Source organism: Puntigrus tetrazona, chromosome 1, assembly GCF_018831695.1.
Source record: "Puntigrus tetrazona isolate hp1 chromosome 1, ASM1883169v1, whole genome shotgun sequence".
Classification (NCBI taxonomy): domain Eukaryota; kingdom Metazoa; phylum Chordata; class Actinopteri; order Cypriniformes; family Cyprinidae; genus Puntigrus; species Puntigrus tetrazona.
The window spans coordinates 22,551,883-22,571,259 of NC_056699.1; the positions used below are offsets into that span (position 1 = coordinate 22,551,883).

The 19,377-nt window shown below is 35.6% G+C and overlaps 1 protein-coding gene across 5 annotated transcripts in view; it reads right to left on the bottom strand.

Annotated features, from left to right (window-relative positions):
• The window catches only part of atp11a (ATPase phospholipid transporting 11A), a 62,501-nt gene that overhangs the window by 11,735 nt on the left and 31,389 nt on the right, over nt 1-19,377 (bottom strand). For 3 of the 5 annotated variants that reach the window (XM_043235610.1, XM_043235593.1, XM_043235618.1), the window contains exons 3-24: nt 19,047-19,136; nt 18,862-18,942; nt 18,663-18,770; nt 17,189-17,317; nt 16,910-17,013; nt 16,626-16,676; nt 15,021-15,085; nt 14,357-14,438; nt 13,670-13,820; nt 12,764-12,961; nt 12,510-12,683; nt 11,125-11,291; nt 10,838-10,909; nt 9,879-9,952; nt 8,759-8,862; nt 7,193-7,374; nt 3,823-4,074; nt 3,558-3,738; nt 2,506-2,608; nt 2,270-2,415; nt 1,880-1,939; nt 1,099-1,226 (exon numbers count right to left, since the gene is read on the bottom strand). In XM_043235610.1, the coding sequence (XP_043091545.1) occupies nt 1,099-1,226; nt 1,880-1,939; nt 2,270-2,415; nt 2,506-2,608; nt 3,558-3,738; nt 3,823-4,074; nt 7,193-7,374; nt 8,759-8,862; nt 9,879-9,952; nt 10,838-10,909; nt 11,125-11,291; nt 12,510-12,683; nt 12,764-12,961; nt 13,670-13,820; nt 14,357-14,438; nt 15,021-15,085; nt 16,626-16,676; nt 16,910-17,013; nt 17,189-17,317; nt 18,663-18,770; nt 18,862-18,942; nt 19,047-19,136 (2,702 nt within the window). Of the gene's footprint in view, nt 1-1,098; nt 1,227-1,879; nt 1,940-2,269; nt 2,416-2,505; nt 2,609-3,557; nt 3,739-3,822; nt 4,075-7,192; nt 7,375-8,758; nt 8,863-9,878; nt 9,953-10,837; nt 10,910-11,124; nt 11,295-12,509; nt 12,684-12,763; nt 12,962-13,669; nt 13,821-14,356; nt 14,439-15,020; nt 15,086-16,625; nt 16,677-16,909; nt 17,014-17,188; nt 17,318-18,662; nt 18,771-18,861; nt 18,943-19,046; nt 19,137-19,377 lie in introns of all 5 variants that reach the window. The other 2 variants (XM_043235601.1, XM_043235583.1) reach the window with 1 other exon arrangement.

Below are 19,377 nucleotides of genomic sequence, written 5' to 3' on the forward strand. Positions count from 1 at the left end.
AATCAGTGAGTTTAGTCACAAACCACACTTGAGACTGGATGTGAAATTGGGGTCAGAAAAAAATAAGCATCAGTGCTGCTAGTGTCCATTCTTACTTTGAAAACATATAGAAAAAAAAAACCAGTTCAGCACTTTTTCTAGTGAGAATGTCCTTGATGGCTACAAGTGCCACACTGTGTGTCAGTAATGAACACTGTATATATTGAACAAGCAATGCAGAGGAATAAGAGAGGAAAAAATGCAGTGTCAGGACATTTGGTGATAAAATGTAGAGCGGTTCTAACGGTATTTCTGCCCAGTGTAGTGTGTAAATTGAGTTTAGTGCAAGGGTCTGTGCAGATATGTTTGCCAAAGGCTGATGGAACTGTCCAATTATAGCAGCCTCGTATTTGGAAGCAGTGTGTTCATGTGATTAAGTGAGAAAACCTGGAGGCTCACAATCAGAAAGAACATTTTATTAAAGGGGAAAATGTAGAGAGTAAAATTGGGCTACATCAGGCGGTTCATTAGCTACACAAATGATGCAAGCAAAATAAAAGTTTTCAAAAAAATACAGATTATTTTCATTTTAATTGACTTAGCATATTAAATAGTACCTGAATGGGCCAGTGCTGTGCTATCAGTACAACCTGCATTAGTTGAATATGTATATGAACGTATTTTAATTCCTTTGCTACGGCAAAGTTTATATATATAAAAACAGTAACACTTTTGAACTATTTCAAAGTGCTTTATGAATATAAGTTCATCTCGGGGAAAACAGATCTCAGGATAAGAAAAAATTATTGTTTTGAATCTCAGCAAACCAACAGTCATGCAAAAAGGAGGCCAAGGTGAATATAAATAGCCAGTGTGTAGACAGGGATTTATCAGTAGGTCTCACAGAGAGACCCAGAAATAGAATAGTGAACAGATAGTAAACGTGCTGCACCAAAATACCTCCTCTGTACACGTGATGACACGCACCACACGTCACGTAACTTTAACTCCATGTGGGTTTTCCCATCTGGATGAACTTTTTTCTACAGTCTGAATTTGATGCAATAATTATGTAGGTGTAGATGAAGGGGATGTCAGTGAAACGATAACGTTCCTCACCTGTAAAGAGTAGGGTCCCGTTTGAGGATGTCCATGTTAATGTGCTGCTCCATCAGACTGTAGAGGAGGATGGGTAATGACGTGAAGCTGATATTGTACAGGGTCAGATATGCGGTGTCATAGAGTGGCTGCAGAGGGACAAAAATTAAGTTAGCTGCTGTTTTTTTAAGGGTTAGTTCAGCCCAAAATCAAACCCATGTCGTTCCAAACCCTTAAGACGTTTTTAAATGAAGAATATTTTAGATGAAATCAGAGAGCCATATGAGCATCCATAGACAGCAACGCAACTGAAATGTTCCTAGATCCAGAAACACAGTCCATGTGAGATCAGTGGCTCAACTTTCAGCGCATGAACGTAAACTTGTTTATGCCTAGAGGAAAGCATGCACATGTGTTGTGATACTCTCTAAAATGGCAGAACTAGACACAACTAGACATAACTAGATAGAGAAGAATCGTTGAGTAAATTACGTTATTTTTGTTTTCTTTATTAATGTAGATTTACTACGTTTCAGGACCTGGGAACATTTCAGTTGTGTTGCCGTCTATGGAGAGTCAGATGACTCTCAGATTTCATCAAAAATATATTAATTTACGTTCTGAAGATCTTACAGGTTTGGAAAGACATGAGGGTGAGAAATGAATGACAGAATTTTCATTTTGGGGTGAACTAACCCTTTAACCATGTGCACGTTCATATTCCACGTGTCAATTTCGACATCTATTTCAAATGTAGTCAAAATGTGATAGACCTTTAAGACGCTTTGAGGTATGCGTTTACCTGCTGAGAGAAGCCACAGAAGAACTGATAGAGAAACTGAGGGAAGATGAAGCACACATTCTGTGGAAAGAAAACAGCTCCTCAGTACCTGACGTACTCAACCCTTTAGGGGGAGAGTATGTGTGTGTGTGTGTGTGTGTGTGTGTGTTTGTGAATCCTGTTTAGCTATAAATAGCACTGCATTAGAGTTGCATTTTCAACAAGACTGTTCAGTGGTTTAGTCAGAACTCCTGGGAAAAAGTAGCATCCACATATATTAAGCAACTTTTTTCGTTGTGTTTACAACCGCAGGCGATGCCGTTTGTGTCGTGTCAGCTAGCAATCAGCCATTTTGCTTGAGATTATCTTTTTTTATTTTGTGTGTCACACGTTTAGCTTGTTTGAGCCCACCTTATAGAAGAAGTACTGGACCAGCTCGGCGATCCTGATGTAGTAGTAGTGTCCGTGAACCAGCAGCATCTTCTTCAGGTGTTTGAACTTGGTAATTGCATAGTCGCTGTTACGGGCCGCCTGACGCCCCTCTTTACCCATGATCCCTAGAGGAAGAATAACCGGTCAATTGGCAGTCAACTGATATTTAACACAAGCTTATCATGGATAACTTCTTAAATGCTTTGTAAAATCACCTATGCCCACGTGAGCCTCCAGAATCATGCTGACATCATTGGCTCCGTCCCCTATGGCCAGTGTGATGGGGTGTTCTTTTGATGCTTTTATCAGCTTAACAATCTGAAAGAACAGTTTCATTTCCACAGGTCAAATCACAGCGACTGAGAGATTAGATTATTAATCGGGGTTTTTTGGCCGTTCATGTGACTGACGGGATAATATCTCATACAAAGTGACTATTTGATTTGGCTTTTGATACTGCACTGCATTGGGTTTTACTGCTCGTTTCACATCAATAATTGTCTTGTAATGCTGCGAGTTCTCTCACTTCTTGACTTTACAGTCTCTGGTTTTCCCAGCAGCCCCAGAGAGTGACTGACAGGTTTAGCGTGCAGTAAATGAGAACGAGAAAGAGACCAGAGACTCTTTTGATTGCGCCGTGTAACTCACAAGCTGAGAGATTAGAATAAGGGAACGAGGACAACCTTTCTCTGGCAGGTGGCTGTGCTTGTGCGAGTCAGGTTTTATCATCATTGTGGGAACTAAATGTCCCCAAATAGACACCGAGACCTTAAATCACCTTTAGTCAATAGAACCCACAAGGAAAATAGCTTAATACTTGTACAATTTTTTTAAATGATGTATTAAAATATTAGATTGCACAAAAACAAAACAAAAACAAATGATTTAATACCAGTTTCAGCTAGTTCCAGTTTCTTCTGACTTTGATATGTGCAGTGTTCAAGCTCATTCAAGAAAATAAGTGAGACTCTTTACTGAATCATTTGCTCAATCATTTTGTTTAGGAACAGAGATTCAAACATTATTTCTTTGTCTGGAATTATTTATCCGAGACAACTATGTCTTTGTATGGGCAATATTTAACTAACAATGTGAAAAAAAGTACAAAAATTTAATACAATAATAAAAAGAGGGGGAAAAAAATTAAACTGTATACAAATTTTTACTGTATTTTCATTACACTTCATGCAAAAAATTAAAAAAATGTTACATCTTACCCCAGTCTCTTGTATGGTAGTGTATGCTCTTGACTGAGGTGCTGTAATACCTGTGCTTTTTGTAAAGGTGCCATGCGACAGCAGAGAACAGCACTGCAGTTCCTGCAGATTTCCAGGAAAATCTCCTTATAGTTCCCTCCGTTGCTGGGTCCTTCCTGTGTCGGCTTCAGAACAGCTGACAGTGTTGCTCCATCGATTATCAGACCATAGTCTTGGAAATCACCTGAGAGCCTGTGGGGACCGACACGTATGTGTGAAGGTGTCTGCGTGTCTGAGCGTCTACGTGTGCATGTACATGCGTTCTACTGTGCCTACCCTGAGAAAGTGTCCCTGGTCATGCTGCCATGCTGTCTCAAGACAGTTCTGCTCAGATCAAACAGGACGTCGTGGAGACTCTGCTCTTCTGTCCGCTTGGTTGTTAGTTCCAGGATTTGTGTATTGCGATGGAACAACTTGCTAGCATAGCATGTGGCTGCTGCAGTCTCCATTTTGTCCCCTGTGAGGACCCAAACCTTCATGCCAGCCTTGTGCAGGGACTCAATCGTGTCGGCTGCTTTATCTTGCAGCCTAAAATATAAAATAACAACCAAGATGATTTTAAAAGCAGTTCACGTACATGTTGTAATCGGGCTGTCTATTTAGTAGTCACTTAACCAATGAGCAATCCGACCTCAGCAAATGTTGACAATTGCATTATTGCCTTACTTATATACATTTATTTAAGTCCTGATTGTTTGGACAGATTTAAATGCAATTTTAAATAAACTTTCAGTTGGCAAAGCTTTTAAATCACATTCCTCTGTTAACTATTTACACTTTCCTTAAAAAGTTCGGGGGGCAGTAATTTTTCAAAGAATCTTAAAACAAAAAGTACCAGTGTCTGCAAATATATAAACAACTCAACTGTTATTAATGTTGATAAAACTAATGAGAATAAAATTAACATATTAAAATGATTTTTATAATAATAATAATAACAATAATACTTACATTTTTTTTAATCTAAAAACTTAGCTTTGGATTTTAGCATTGAGTCCATTTAAAATAATAATTTTTACAAACAAGTTAATAACATGACACTCTGACAGAAATAATAGCCATACAAACATAATCAGATATACAAAGTGACAATTAAGCAGTTGTTGCATTGACAGCCCAGTTATATTGCAGCAGCAGAAAGATTTGCCATAGTATATAGCAATGCTGTATGCTTTATTCTTTGCGCAGTGCCGGAGTGAAAGTTAATGGACAGTGCTCTGCATGGCTCGGTGGCGGGGAAGTCTTATACCGCAGTGTGATGTCTCAGCCCACTTCACTCAGTAATTAAGCAGCCCAGCAGTCAGGATTCACAGTGCCACTGCTGCCAGATAATTAAGACTCCACCCCCCACTGCACCTCACTCACAGCCCAGCCACGCAGGAAGTGACATTCTCACAAAGACTCCCGGGAAGAACCGCAAGACGTTCTACTACACCACCTATTAAACATTCTAATAACATGGATTGCATTTCACTTAACATTCTATTGAAGCAAAACAAATTCCCCAAGTTAAGTAACATTCTAGTTGAGTCATAACATTACTTCAGACTTCCCCAACATTCAATTTGGCTCTGTATTTAAAAAAAAAAAACTTGGCTTAAAATCTGATTTTATGTTATATGCTTCCTTAAATACACTTTCCTGACCATTATTTAACACTAATTTAATACAGATTAACTTTAATGTAATATAGACCATATCCTCTATACAATTCACTAGTCTTAGAGTACAATCAAGTGAGGCTCTATTCTGGTATACCAACATCTTTAATAAAAATAAAAACCCTTCTTTTTTTACTTGAATATTTCTGTTGGACCCTTAAGGGCGCAGTGACATTTAAAGAATTTTTGTGTGTGAAGTCTAGCAATTTCTGTAATTTAAGTCCAGTCACCATATTAATACAGATTTTGCCACTAAGTTTAAGTTGGTCATGTGAATATACAGCTTTGACCAACATACAGCTGCTTGATTTGAAAGTGACCTAATATACTGCGACACAACTGACGACAGTTAATTAAAAAAAAAAAAAAAACATTACAAGTAGTTAACGCTGCCCTTCATCCATTTAGCTTCCTGTTTATTTAACTATTAACACATGAAGTGACCTCTTGAAGACACAAGCAGGCTGGTACCTACAGGGCACTGATTGCACCTAATCAACACAGCCTGAAAAAATAAGTTCCCGTTCAGTAATCACTATTTGTTTGCTCTGTCATATTCATTAAGGCGACCAACATAGATTGATGTGTTTATTTATAACATTGGGTTGGATGGCTTCCATAAGTGCATAAGCCCAAACAGTAGTTCATCAGAACCACGTCTGCCGGCCCCTGATTGATTCAAGAGGGGGTCTAATTACGTTAGCTGCTCATTATCAGGACACTGGAGCCTAACGGATGGACTCTATTGATTGCCTGTGCAATTAGCGTTAACTCGCGCTGGTCCTGACAGGGCCGCGGGTGCTCACGTGAGCTTCAAACGGACGCTGGACCTGTAACTCTTCCATCCAGTTGTTGGGCCGACCGGAACCTTGGATTTCAGCCAGTTAACAATCTAATATTGCTAATGCACATCCATTCTCCATTTCAGTTCAGGGAAATGCACCTTGTTTATTTAGGCAAATGCATAAAGCACTTTATGAAAAGCATAAGTTATTATTAACATGCAGATTTTTTTACAGCAACATGCAACTTGGAATGCAATATCGGAAATGCTCAGAAATGCACTGTACGTCACGGTTCAGATTTTGACACTATGGATTTTCTGATAGAGTAGTTGGCAAGAGCAAAAGAGTATGAGGCCCTGATTCTTAATCTACATATTCACGGATAAATAACTGAAGAGGCATTACCATAACAAAAACCTAAAAAAATGACCGCTGACTCTCTATAGTCACTACTGTGTAACTACAAATTTGTAAATTCCTGGGAACATACTGTTGTGGAGTCCAAAAGTCTTAGACTACAAAGAAAAAAAACAATATTAAAAAAAATAAAACAATGAAATGACCAATGACAAATTACCATGAAAAACAATACTAAAATATTTCACTCAAAAGTTATTCACATTGTACAAAAATGTAATTAAAAAAATAAATAAATAAAAATTGGAGATGTTCTCAGATGGGAAAATTATTCACAAATAAAGTGAATAATTAGGGCTGCCAATCTCTAAAATTGTAATCAATTTATTGCGCGATATATCAAATCAATCACAAATAATTGCACATATCAATATTTTCAGAGGTAATTTTAAGAATAATATATAATAAAACATTGAATAGACATGAATTAAATAATGTCAAGTTAATATATTTGTGTTGTTTCTATTTCATAAACATAACCTCAATAAAATGAATGAATTAATAATTTATTAATTAATTAAAAATATAATTAACATACTGGTCAGGAGGCATGATTAACTACAGCTATTTTTACACGTAATTAACTGTGAGTTTTATTTGTTATCACATATAAAGATTGCGTCTACACACACACACACACACACACAGTTAGCTATTTCTTTTACCGTTTCTGAAATCAAAAGTTTGATTCACTTCAGTAGAAGAATTTTTAAATAAGTCGAATCAAACTTAAATGGTATTCGTGGTGTTTGGTAAATGTTAATCAGGTTGACAGTGATTTACCTATCTTCCACAGCTGTGGCTCCCAGCAGGATGAAATCCTTTTCAATGACATCATAAGCTTCAGCCAGTTTCCTGTCGCGCTCCTGCAGAGCTAGTTTAGCACTGTTGAGCAGACGGCATGTTTCCTCATACTCCTCATGAGTCAGCTTCTTATAAGCCACACAAAGGGTCCGTAAGCCCTCCTACAGGGGAAAGATTTGAAACAAAAAGTGTCAACTTGGGCTGCCAGGTCCATTCATTTACAAAAAGAGCCTAAATTCAACTTTTTTTTCTAAAAACAGTATTATTCTTGGATATTACTAAAATTGAAACATAACCCACAATAAACATAATACAAAAGGAAAGAACAATACCTTTGCGTAGAAAAAAAGAAGGCATTATTTACTCACCCTTGCATTGTTCCAAACCTGTGACTTTCTTTCTTCTGAGGTACAACAAATGGAGATATTTTCAAGAATGCGGACACTGCTCTTTTCAATAGAATGAATCATGTGGTGACAAAAGTACGGACGCTTATTACCACGGTACTGCGACTCAAAATTGAGTTTTTAAACTTGAGTTAACATCTGCAAATTTCTACATTTCTTTCGAAAATAGGCTTCCATCTAAAAAGCCTGCATGACTTAAACACATGACAAATGGTATATTTCATGCTCACGAATGGTATTTTGTGGTGACATCTTGTTTGATCGAAATTTGCTGTATGTAAAAGAGCAGCGTGAACATTTTGCAAAACATCTCATTTTGTGTTCCATGTGAAAATAAAAGACACACTGGTTTAGAACGGCATGGGGGTGAGTAAATAATAACACAATTATCATTTGTTGGTGAGCTATCCCTTTGGAATGTAGATTATAAAATAGCAAAAATGCTCTAGTGGAAAAAAATTCCATCAGCACTGTTAATAAATCACTACTGACCTGCAGACAGTCTTGAAAACAAAGATTCAAGAGTCTGTCTCTACAGAAACCTTTTCACTATGGCTACCAAAATCATGAATCAGCATAGCCACCAGTGCCACCAAACCCCTTTCTAAAGTGATGTCATTCCTGACCCAGATCTGTGAGTAACACAATGAAGTAACATAGAGCTGTGTTAAGATCCATTCCTCATGCCTGGGACCATCTTTTTTTTTTTTTGGCAAATGACTTCACATATTTGTCAAGTTTAAGATAATTATATTCATTAGATTATCAAGAGCAAAAAGTACAAATGACTTCTGAGTCCTGCAGAGACATTAAACTAATAACGCTTGTTTACAAAACTCATCCCTCTTATGAAAGCTAATGAGCTCAGCGTTGGGCTGCAGTGTGAGAACACATAAATAGAAAGACAATAGACACATTGTCTTTGCCCTCTTTTATTTTCTGTGAAGTTTAGGTACTTTCCTCTTTCAGCTCTCTTTGAGGTTGACGTTCATGCTAAACAAAAGATGCACCATCAAACACTTTTGAGAGGAGCGTTTTTTTCCCCTTTCCATCAAGATCTAGGAAGGTGCTTTTGTGGCTTATAAATAGCTCTGCTAAAATAAGAAGGAAGATGAAGATGTTTCCGATTTCTGCTCACCACAGCGTTGTGCTCTACTCGCGCTCTGACCTGCTCCACCTTCCCAGAAACCACCCGTGGGAAAATAGAAGAATCCGCACCCTTACAGAACAAATAGTACTCTCCTAGAACAAAACAACAATTATAAACACAAATGAAGTGTTAACAGCTATGAGAAATAAAGTGTACAACTACCAGTATATCATGCTTTGATACATTTATAATAGGCACTAACCTATTAAAAAACAGACCTATTGTCTTTAAGATTTTATTTTATTTTTTTATTCTGTAACACATTATAATATGATAGTAAAATGGGTCACAAATGCTTTTTCATGTTGACTTTATAATAGCACATTAGTTATGCTGCCTGGCTCTCAATGTATTCAAGAATATCCTAATTGCTTTTTATATTAGAAGATATGTTATCGGGCCAATTGTATGTGACTCATTGTATTCAGGAATCATACAGATGTCTAAATCTTGCTCTCATTTGTATGCTAGTAGCACATTAACCCACTTGCATTAACTGGCCCCTTCATTTAGGCACACATGGTGACTCAGAGACTTTTAGTGGAATGTGTAACAGTCACTTGCAGTTCCAGAATGAGTGTGCATGTGTGTGTTTACTCAGCTACGCTTTGAGGACAAAATTATCCCCCGACATTAGTTAATTCCCTTTGGGGATGTTCTCAGACGGGAAAATCATTCACAAATAAAGTGAATAATTAGGGCTGCCAATCTCTAAAATTGTAATCAAATTATTGCACGACGGGCAGATTAATCAAATCAATCACAAATAATTGCACATATCAATATTTCCAGAGGTCATTTAAAGACACATTATTGTGGAAAAATAAAATAAAATGTTAATTTTATATATATATATATATATATATATATATATATATATATATATGTATATATATATATATATATATATATATATATATATATATATATATATATATATATATATATATATATATATATATATATATATATATATATATATGTGTGTGTGTGTGTGTGTGTGTGTGTGTGTGTGTGTGTGTGTGAATTTAAGAATATATGAAGTTGTGTAAGTAAAAGTTGCGCGCACGTGCGTGTGTGTGTGCGTGTGTGTGTGCGTTCATCCCACCTGAGGTTGATCTTACAATAACACTCATTCTCCTCCTCACTGAATCAAAGTTCAACACCTCCAACAGTTCAAATCTGTGAAGATTAAATACATAAAATAAATAAACACAAATGCACACAAAAAGACAATGTTGCAAGAGCTTAGATTCAAAAGGGTACCAGGTCTACCATTTCTAACTAACTACATTCATGTGTAATATGTAACGTTGACTGGGTCCTTTGTAATACATTATTATCACAGAGAGACAGAGTTTTTATGTGACTGCACTCTGTTCTCGGCTGTAGGACAGTGTGTAGCTGCACTAATTACGGCTGGTCCTTGTCCTTCAAGGACACACACACACACACACACACACACTCCATCTCACAAACACCGGTCCTTTTACAACACCGACTAAACAGGGGAACTTTGCTTCCTACAAGATACTGTATAACGGTGTTATTTTAATAAACACAATGACATTTATATGACAACCTGCTGAGTAAATACACAGATGATTACAGATTAGGCTGAGCAAACTGTTCCTTTGCTGAGGTTTCTTTCTCACACAGCATGTGGCAAAATACATAGCATGACAAGAAAATTAAAGCTGCAGTCACCACAGGGGGTGTAAGCAACACTGCTAGCGGTTCGCTATGAGGCTAAAAGCTTGTTTGTAAATTCTATGCGGTAAATTTTGTAAGTGTAAAATGCATAAATATCTTCGAATCATTTTTGACTTTTACATTTATTTTACTATTATTTAAAAAATATTGTTTAATAATAAATTATTTAAAAAACACTATTAAATAGATTTCTTATGAATTATGTATGCTTTTTTTTGGCAATAATGTAAAAAACGTATTTGACATATTACGTAAGACTGTGGGTAAAACCACTTTCTCAGAGTGATAGACTGTTCAAAAGCATGCTAGTTTCCTGTTGGTCATTGCGCTCATGCTGTTTTCCAGATGGCTCACCTCTCCATCTCATCCTCTCTGTTGAGGATCTCCATGTGACTGTCCTTCAGACGGAGATAGGTGAAGCCCAACCTGAACAGGTGAGAGAAAAGCAAACTTGTTATGTTATTGTGATGAAGGGTAAAAGGTCAGACACAGCTGTACGTACAGCAAATGTAGGGTTCAGGGAAATTAGGCATAAAAATGTTTGAACTGTTTAGGGTAGGGATTATGCAATCCCATAGTGAGACACATATCAAAACCTGGAGTGTCTGTGTGAGTGCATGAATGTACAGTATGCGTCTTGCCTTTTCATGCCCTCCACCAGTGCAACCTCGTCTGGAGAGGAGGAGATGTAGAAGGAGGTGGATTTGCCCTGATGGATACCTCTCTTTATGCCATCCACCGTCTCCTCTTCCTTCACCTGGACTGTGTGACAGAGGCACAGAGCACGGAAAAACAGCTCCTCTCGCTCCTGCTGAGACACACACATACGTACATTTGCGCTGAAGTACTGCACACAGAATACAGAATCATTCTTAAAAAAAAATATATATATCACTTTTAATAATAGTATGCTAGACATGAGGCAATTCAGTCATCTCACACACACACACACACATTTCCCTTTATTTAAGAGCGAGTCGTCTCAGAGGAACAAAATCATTCATCTGTTTCCTCACATACCAGAAGAAAGGAAGACAGAGAGACTAGAAAAAAAAGGGATTAAGTGACAGAGACAGAAAGGATAACAGGAGAGAGAGAGGCTATCCGTGTCTAACTCTGAACAAAATGCAGTCAATACTCATGTATCCAGTAAATATTTGGATACTTTTGATACAAGCAGGCACTAAAAATTTCAACAGTGAGCTCTAATATTTCATTTCATCATGCACACAATAGATTTCTTACAGAAACTTTTTTTTGGATTCATCCATAAAAATCACATTGAAAAACACGAGTGACGAGAGATGTGATGGGAAATTTAACAAGTTAACAAATTCTTTAATAGATGTTTTAGCTAATCTGCTGAATTAATGTCACGTTGCTCTAAGATCATTTATCAAAAGATAAATTTAGAATCCATCCATCTTTTCACCCACCCACAGCTAAAATATTCATGAAAAAAACTTGCCTTCGCGATAATATGATTTATCTGTGCAATGAAACATAACTCGCTGCTCACAAAAACATGTTTTTCTTAACGTTTATATAGCTTCTTTATCAAATGTCTACAGTGTCTACATACACATACATATATATATATATATATATATATATATATATATATATATATATATATATATATATATATATATATATATATATATATATATATATATATATATATATATATATATATATATATATATATACACATATACACATATATATATATATATATATATATATATATATATATATATATATATATATATATATATATATATATATATATATATATATATATATATATATACACATATATATATATATATATATATATATATATATATATATATATATATATATATATATATATATATATATATATATATATATATATATATATATATATATATATATATATATATACACACTTAAGTCATACTTAATAATAATGAAATAGATGATAGATTTTGGAAAAAAAAGTAATCAGACTTTTTCACTAGGAAATACGTTATTACGTTACCTTTCCATCTACGCCTGGAGAGGAGTCGATCATATCCATTCCAGCAGCTCCAGGTAAGATCTGCCCATTACAGATGGCATGTGGCACGTAAACATGTCCATCCACACAACATTCCCTCAACTCCATGTTGTTTTCCGTCAAAGTGCCAGTCTTGTCTGTAAAGACATATTCCACCTGTGATGGAGAAAGAAGAGAGGCAGTCAGCAAATGACGAGTGAGGAGCAGTTTTCAAGAGGACTGAAGAGCTTTCCTACCTGTCCAAGTTCTTCATTAAGATCTGAGGTATTGACGAGCGGTCCCTCTCCGAGCTCCTCATCAAACATGTCATCGTCCCACAAGATGAAGTACGAACCGAGAAACTTTTGCATCTCCACAGTCACGTACATAGACACAGGAATGATGTAGTTGAACAGAACCATGAAGGCGAGGAAATCTGTGAATGCCCGGATTAACTGAACGAACAAAATGCAGGGAATTAAATAAGCGTGAGTTTGTGCAATTGCTTTGCTTTGATTGTGTTATATTTTATGATATAAAAGTGTAAAATATAGTTGTATATGTTATAGTTGTATACAAAAAATAAAATACAGTATACAAGGCCATAGTTTGGAATAATTAAGATTTTTGAAAGAAGTCTCTTATTCTCACTGAGGCTGCATTTATTATATTTAATAAAAAAAAACTAAAACCTAAACAAACAAAAAAATCTATAATATTGCGAAATTTTGTTACAAATTAAAACAATTATATTTAATAATTTTATTATAAATGTATTTTTCCATGATCCTAAGCTGAATTCACATTCACTGTCAGAATTCTTTAGAAAGAAACATATCTTTCTAATTATGTATTAGTACATAAAGTAGTGCAAAAAATCATAAATAATAAAATATCTAATAAAAAGAATTAGACATTTTCTAAAAATAATAATAATAATAATTAAATTACTTACATTTTTAAAAAAAACATTAACATATAACTATATATATATATATATATATATATATATATATATATATATATATATATATATATATATATATATAAAATAAAAAAAAAAAAAAAAGAAAATAACATACTAATGATAAAAAGTGATAGAAAAAAGCTAAATTTCTTAAAAAAAAAATAAAAATAACAATAAATAGTTTTTTAGCACGTACTACATGTCGTTGTCTCTCTGTCTCAGTTTTCTGGTTGTACCAGGGCTCATCTCTGTTTGGGTTGGCCTGCCAGGCATATTTCAGGACAGTATTGATCAGAGCTTTACTGATCAGAATGCAGAGGTACACAATCAGGTAGGCGTTCATAGACCTGCAGGACAAAATGTGATAAGATGATCCAAGTCTCACACAGTATGAGCGTAATCATTTTTGGACCTAATGGCAAAGACAGATATCATACATCAGGTTGACAAGATCTAACCGCAGTAACTTTCCCCGAGGGTCTCCGAGTTTAATATCGCTTTTTTTTCTGAAAACAAATTAAATAATAAAATCTCCTGTCCAAATGACATGTACGATATTAAATTCAATTAAGTCTACCAAAAAAAAAAAAAAAATCAACATTTATTTAATTGAAAAAGTCAATGTTATCCAAACTCTGAAAGGAGATCTCTAAAAAGCCAACCTGCTTATTGAATATAAACATATTTTACATGTTTTCTTAAATGGCTGCATCTATCTGTCTGACAGAATTGTCAGCAAGACACATGTGAGCGCAACCTGATACAAATTGTGACATCAAATACAGAAGCCAGCAATTTGCTTTACAAACAGCACACTAAATGCATTACCCTGTACATGCTGACAGCAAGATAAACTGATCGAAAGCCTATCGCTGTGTCTTACTTTTCAACAGCGGAGCGTTTCTGAGACTTGGATTGGTAGTTGAGGGCCATCTTGGTTTCCATTCCCGTGTAGATGGCCACGGCTAGAGAAACAAGAGATGAGCAAGAGCATTTTGAGATCATAATTCCCCTCTATGACCGTCTCTATATAGCCTCTTTGATGCTATGATAATGTTAAAGCCATTGTTACATAACTGAGCTCTCTCTGTCCTACCGTACGGTGCCATTATGTCATAATGGCTCGGCTGTAACAAAGTTAAACATTTTGAGAGCTTGCCCTGCTCTTAGAATTCTCGTGTGTATAATGTGACATTCATCTCCCTCTCTCGCCCTTTCTCTCTCTCTCTCTAGCAATTAAGAACTTCTTTCTGATCTCACAAGCCTCAGTGACTCATTTAATTACAGTGGGAACGGAGTGACAGAACGACTCAATCAGCAACTCTCCTCTCTTGTTCTCCTGCCCTTCCTATTGCCTAAAAAAAAATCACATTAGCATTGTGGCAGATTATAGCGATGGATCTTAGCATCGACACCAATAGAATTGGACAGCGCGCGAACAGTGGGACATACTAATACATATATACCTTAAATTGCCTGCAAATCTAATAATTGTGCATATGGATAAAATAAGGAAACATAAATATGTAGTGTTGTTTTTTTATTACCGTGTATGTATTCAGTGTTTTTCAGTGTGGCTCCACGCAGCAGCAGGTTCTCAGAACCCAGGGGTCTACAATAATCCAACAAATCAAATGCAGCATTACAAACAGGATTAATAAACAAAATTATGCCTACGTCTTTTTACAGTGTGTATATGTTCTACTGCAAAGTCATCATTGCAGGTCAATTAAAAAAACGAAAAGATTAAGTGAAATTTTATGGATTCACAAAAATCATTGGATGATATGTAATGAGCATTTTGTCTCTAAAACCGGTATCATGTGCGTGATTTCACATTGAGCAGCATTTACTACACAGAGCCGTTGTTCACGGACAAGCTGCGCATATCGGTGTTCATTGTCAGCGTAATTTTGCGCTGCTTATCAGTGAACAACGGCTCTGTGTAGTAAGTGCTGTGAAACAACACACGTGATGGCATCGCTGATTACAGAACCAGTTTTAGTGACAATGCACATTACATATCGGACAATGATTATCATGCATCCCTATAAAATATAAATAACTGTCAAATGGTAAATGGAAGCAGTAAATTAAAAGAAATGGTGACCAGTTAAAGCAATGAAAATATGAACTTCGTATTGTACATTCATATAAATTGGAAAACATAAAACAGTCATGTTATGCATCAACTATCCTAATAATAATTAACAATTAACAATAGCATGTAATAAGTATGACAATAAATATTTGTGAAGCTGCTTAAATGAACCTCCGGTCCCACTTTATATAAGGTGGCCTTAACTACTGTGTACTTACATTTAAATTAATCATTTGATACAATGCATTCATTGTATACATGCATGTTATATGTAATTACATCTGTAATTAATTTCTGTAGTTACATTTTTAAATACACTGTTGACCCATCCCCTACATTTTAACCCACTTTTAAACCTACCCATAACCTATCCCTCCTTAACAGCAGCAAAAGTGTTTTTCAATACAATATAACCAGTGTATATTCAATATGAACATTGTACTTATTTTTTGATGCAAGTACATAGTAGTTAAGGCCACCTAAAATAAAGTGGGAGTGAACCTTGCATTCCATTCCATATGATAAATTACATATTAATTAAAACATAAAACAGTCCTTATGTATCAACTATCCTAATATTAATTGACTAAATATGAAAATAAATATTTGTGTAGCAGCCTAAATGAACCTTTTATTTTATTCCATTCTATTTATACATATAATGAATTACATAATTATATCATATCATTAATTTTATATACTTTTAAATACTCTATTTATTCAGATTTATTAAAATATTTACATATATTTAATTGACCAATATAACAATATTTGCTCTATGTTATTACATGAAATGCAATATATTTTACATATACTATTATAATATTCAATATTTTGTATTACATTTTTATATTGTGTACGTTTATATTTATTTACATAAATCCAAACACAACAGTTTTAATTAAAGTTAGAGTGGATTGTGAATTCTTTAGTAAGAATCAAGATTGGACGAGAGATCTGTTCTATGAAAATGATAAAGTGTCCCTACTGAATTCAATCTTTTACACACTGGCCCCTTAATTAAGAGTCAATTTCCTGAGTATAGATTTACCTCGCGATGGGCTCGTCTTGATCCAAATAAATATTGATGCGTCCCACAAATCTACAACAGAAGAGGAAGAAAAGACAAAAATTAATGTCTAGTCTGGGCTCCGTGTCAGTGTGTGTGTGTGTGTGGTTAGACACCATGTGAGGATATTTGTGTGGGTTATCTGGAGTGTGTGGCATAAAGTTGTGCCAGTCTAACAGCAGTTCTATGCACAGTCAGTGTCTGTAAGAGAAAGCGAGGGTTTGTTTATGTGTTTTCTTGCTGATATATATGCGCGCATCACTCACTTGTACAGGTCTGGCTGGGGTTGCTCGCATTCTATCGTAGCGTGCAGTGTGTCCACCTCCTCCGCTGTGCTGAATGCCTTTGTGTCCTGAACTGCATAATAGGTCTTTGTATAGAGAGGAGAGCACGAGAGAATCTGGTTGGCATTCCAAGTTCAAAAAAAAACTCCCGTCTAATAAGAATTACTGGAAGTGTGTTAAACATTTCATTCACAATGTATAGAATAATGTTTAGAAATATTTCGTGAATAATAACAGTAGCATGTTTGCCTGACCAATCACCTTATGGCTGGACTCTCCATCTAAGCTGGCTGTTGTGACGAAACATGTACCATCTTCTCTACTTGTGGAGAGCAGTATGAGGTCACATGGAAATGTCTCATTCTCCTTAACCTGGACAATATCACCCACCTGAAAGGTCAAAGAGCGAGAAAGGGTCAAATTCAACATTTACAGCAACAGACTGAATCCAGTAACAACCTGAAGATAAATGTGAACCTGGACCACAAAACTAGTTGTCCAAATGAAGTTCTTGCAATGTATATTACTAATCAAAAATTAAGTTTTGATATACTTATGGTAGGAAATGTACAAAATGTCCTCATGGAAAATTATTTTTACTTAATATCCTAATGATTTTTGGCATAAAAGAATGTATACAATGTACTTTTTTGCTATTCCTACAAATATACCACAACAACTTAATACTGGCTTGTGGTCCAGGATTACTAATGTAAATAATTTACATTGTGCTATACTCTATAAAAAGTAATGGTGAAGAGTGTAATTTTGATAAAAATCATAAAAATAATGACAGATTCCAAACAGTTTCCAGCAACCATTGCATGGATAAAACCTGCAATCCTGGACCAAAGTCGTGAAAACACTGAAACAACCTGCAGAAAATACACACTGTGACTTTAAGAACTTCATCAGTCTTCATCATTTCATCTTACGAATATCTAAATATACTTCTGTAGTGACCTAAATACTCAAGTATTATAAAGTTTTTTAGTTCCCTGACAGAGTGCTTGTACAGAGTAATATATACACTACATCTGTGCGACATCAATATCATTGAATCAACTATAAAAAATGAGTTGCCACTTACATAACAGAGGAATAAATAAAAATAAATAAACTATACTCATGAATCTACATAAATGAAAATCCTGATCCGGGTTGTTGTTCCCGCTGGCCTGCCTGCATGTGTTGCGTAACGGATTACAGATGCTGACCGGATTATAAATAGGAAAAGCTGTAATGCTAAGTATTCAAGCACATTCTCTCTTTATCATCACAGCTTCCAGTGTTTTTCACTGTGCTTTTCAAGTTTTATACGTGGTTTTATAGTCTGTATTGAAAGAGAGAGAGAGAGAGAGCAATGGTTTCAAAATTAAATAACAAAAGGATTCCCAATGCATTGTGGGTAATGTGGGCACACTGTCATTCTGCTTGTTGACAGGCCAACATTCTGTTTCCAAACAGCAAGCTGGCTGCGTAAGCAGAAAGCTGGTTAGTAGAGCGAAACTTTGTTGATTTATTTTTCTGAGAAAAAAAACATTTTTCAAAGCCAAAGTGTGTAATTTTTAGCATTATTTTATACCTATGCCAGCTTAATTTGCATACGTGGTAAACCAATGGACTGCTTGGGGAAACCTGTTTGAAAACAGTCATGTTTTTCAAATCCATGTGGTGGCACTAATCTATATGTTGTCAGCTCCATATTTTCGACTCATTCTCGGTGATTACGCACCCGTAGCTTTTGACTCTGTTTGCGTACGACTTTGCCATGCTGGATGACGTGGACTGGACATTGGTTTATAGCGTTGTCCGCTTTGTGCCTGATCCAGTCTTCATAGCCCTGCAGAGAGTTGGAGGGGCAAAAGAGGCCAGAAGAGTGACGTTACAAGTATGACACCTATTATAGAGGAAAGAGAATGGTCTTTTCTCACCTGTTTAATGGCTGTGACAGTGATGACAAAGAAAAGAGGGAGACCGCTGGTCATAGGACTGGTTGGTGTGTCGATGATCAGCTACAGAGAGAGATGGTGAGAGGGGAAATATCACACATCACGCTGTCGCAGAAAGGTCAGCTCATTCTAATGGGATAATTTCCATAAGCGACACCATCACAAACCTGCACTAGAAAGATGATCAGAAAATAGAAATTGGCTATTCTTCTGAACTGCTCAAAGAGATTCTTCGGTATAAAATTCCAGAAGGTGTACTGTGGAGAAAAAATATTTAATATACACTTATGCAATGTACACTTATGCAGCTATTATCTTACACAATTTAGGTCTCGGTTTGTTTTAAATGTTTTGATTTTTATGATATTTAACCTCTTCAGCTTTTTATGAATATAAATTGTAAAACAAAACAAACAAAAAAAGATGGAAGAACTGGAAGGCTTGACTGCCAAGTGAATAACACTGTCAAGGATCCAGTAAAGTATGAAAAACATTATC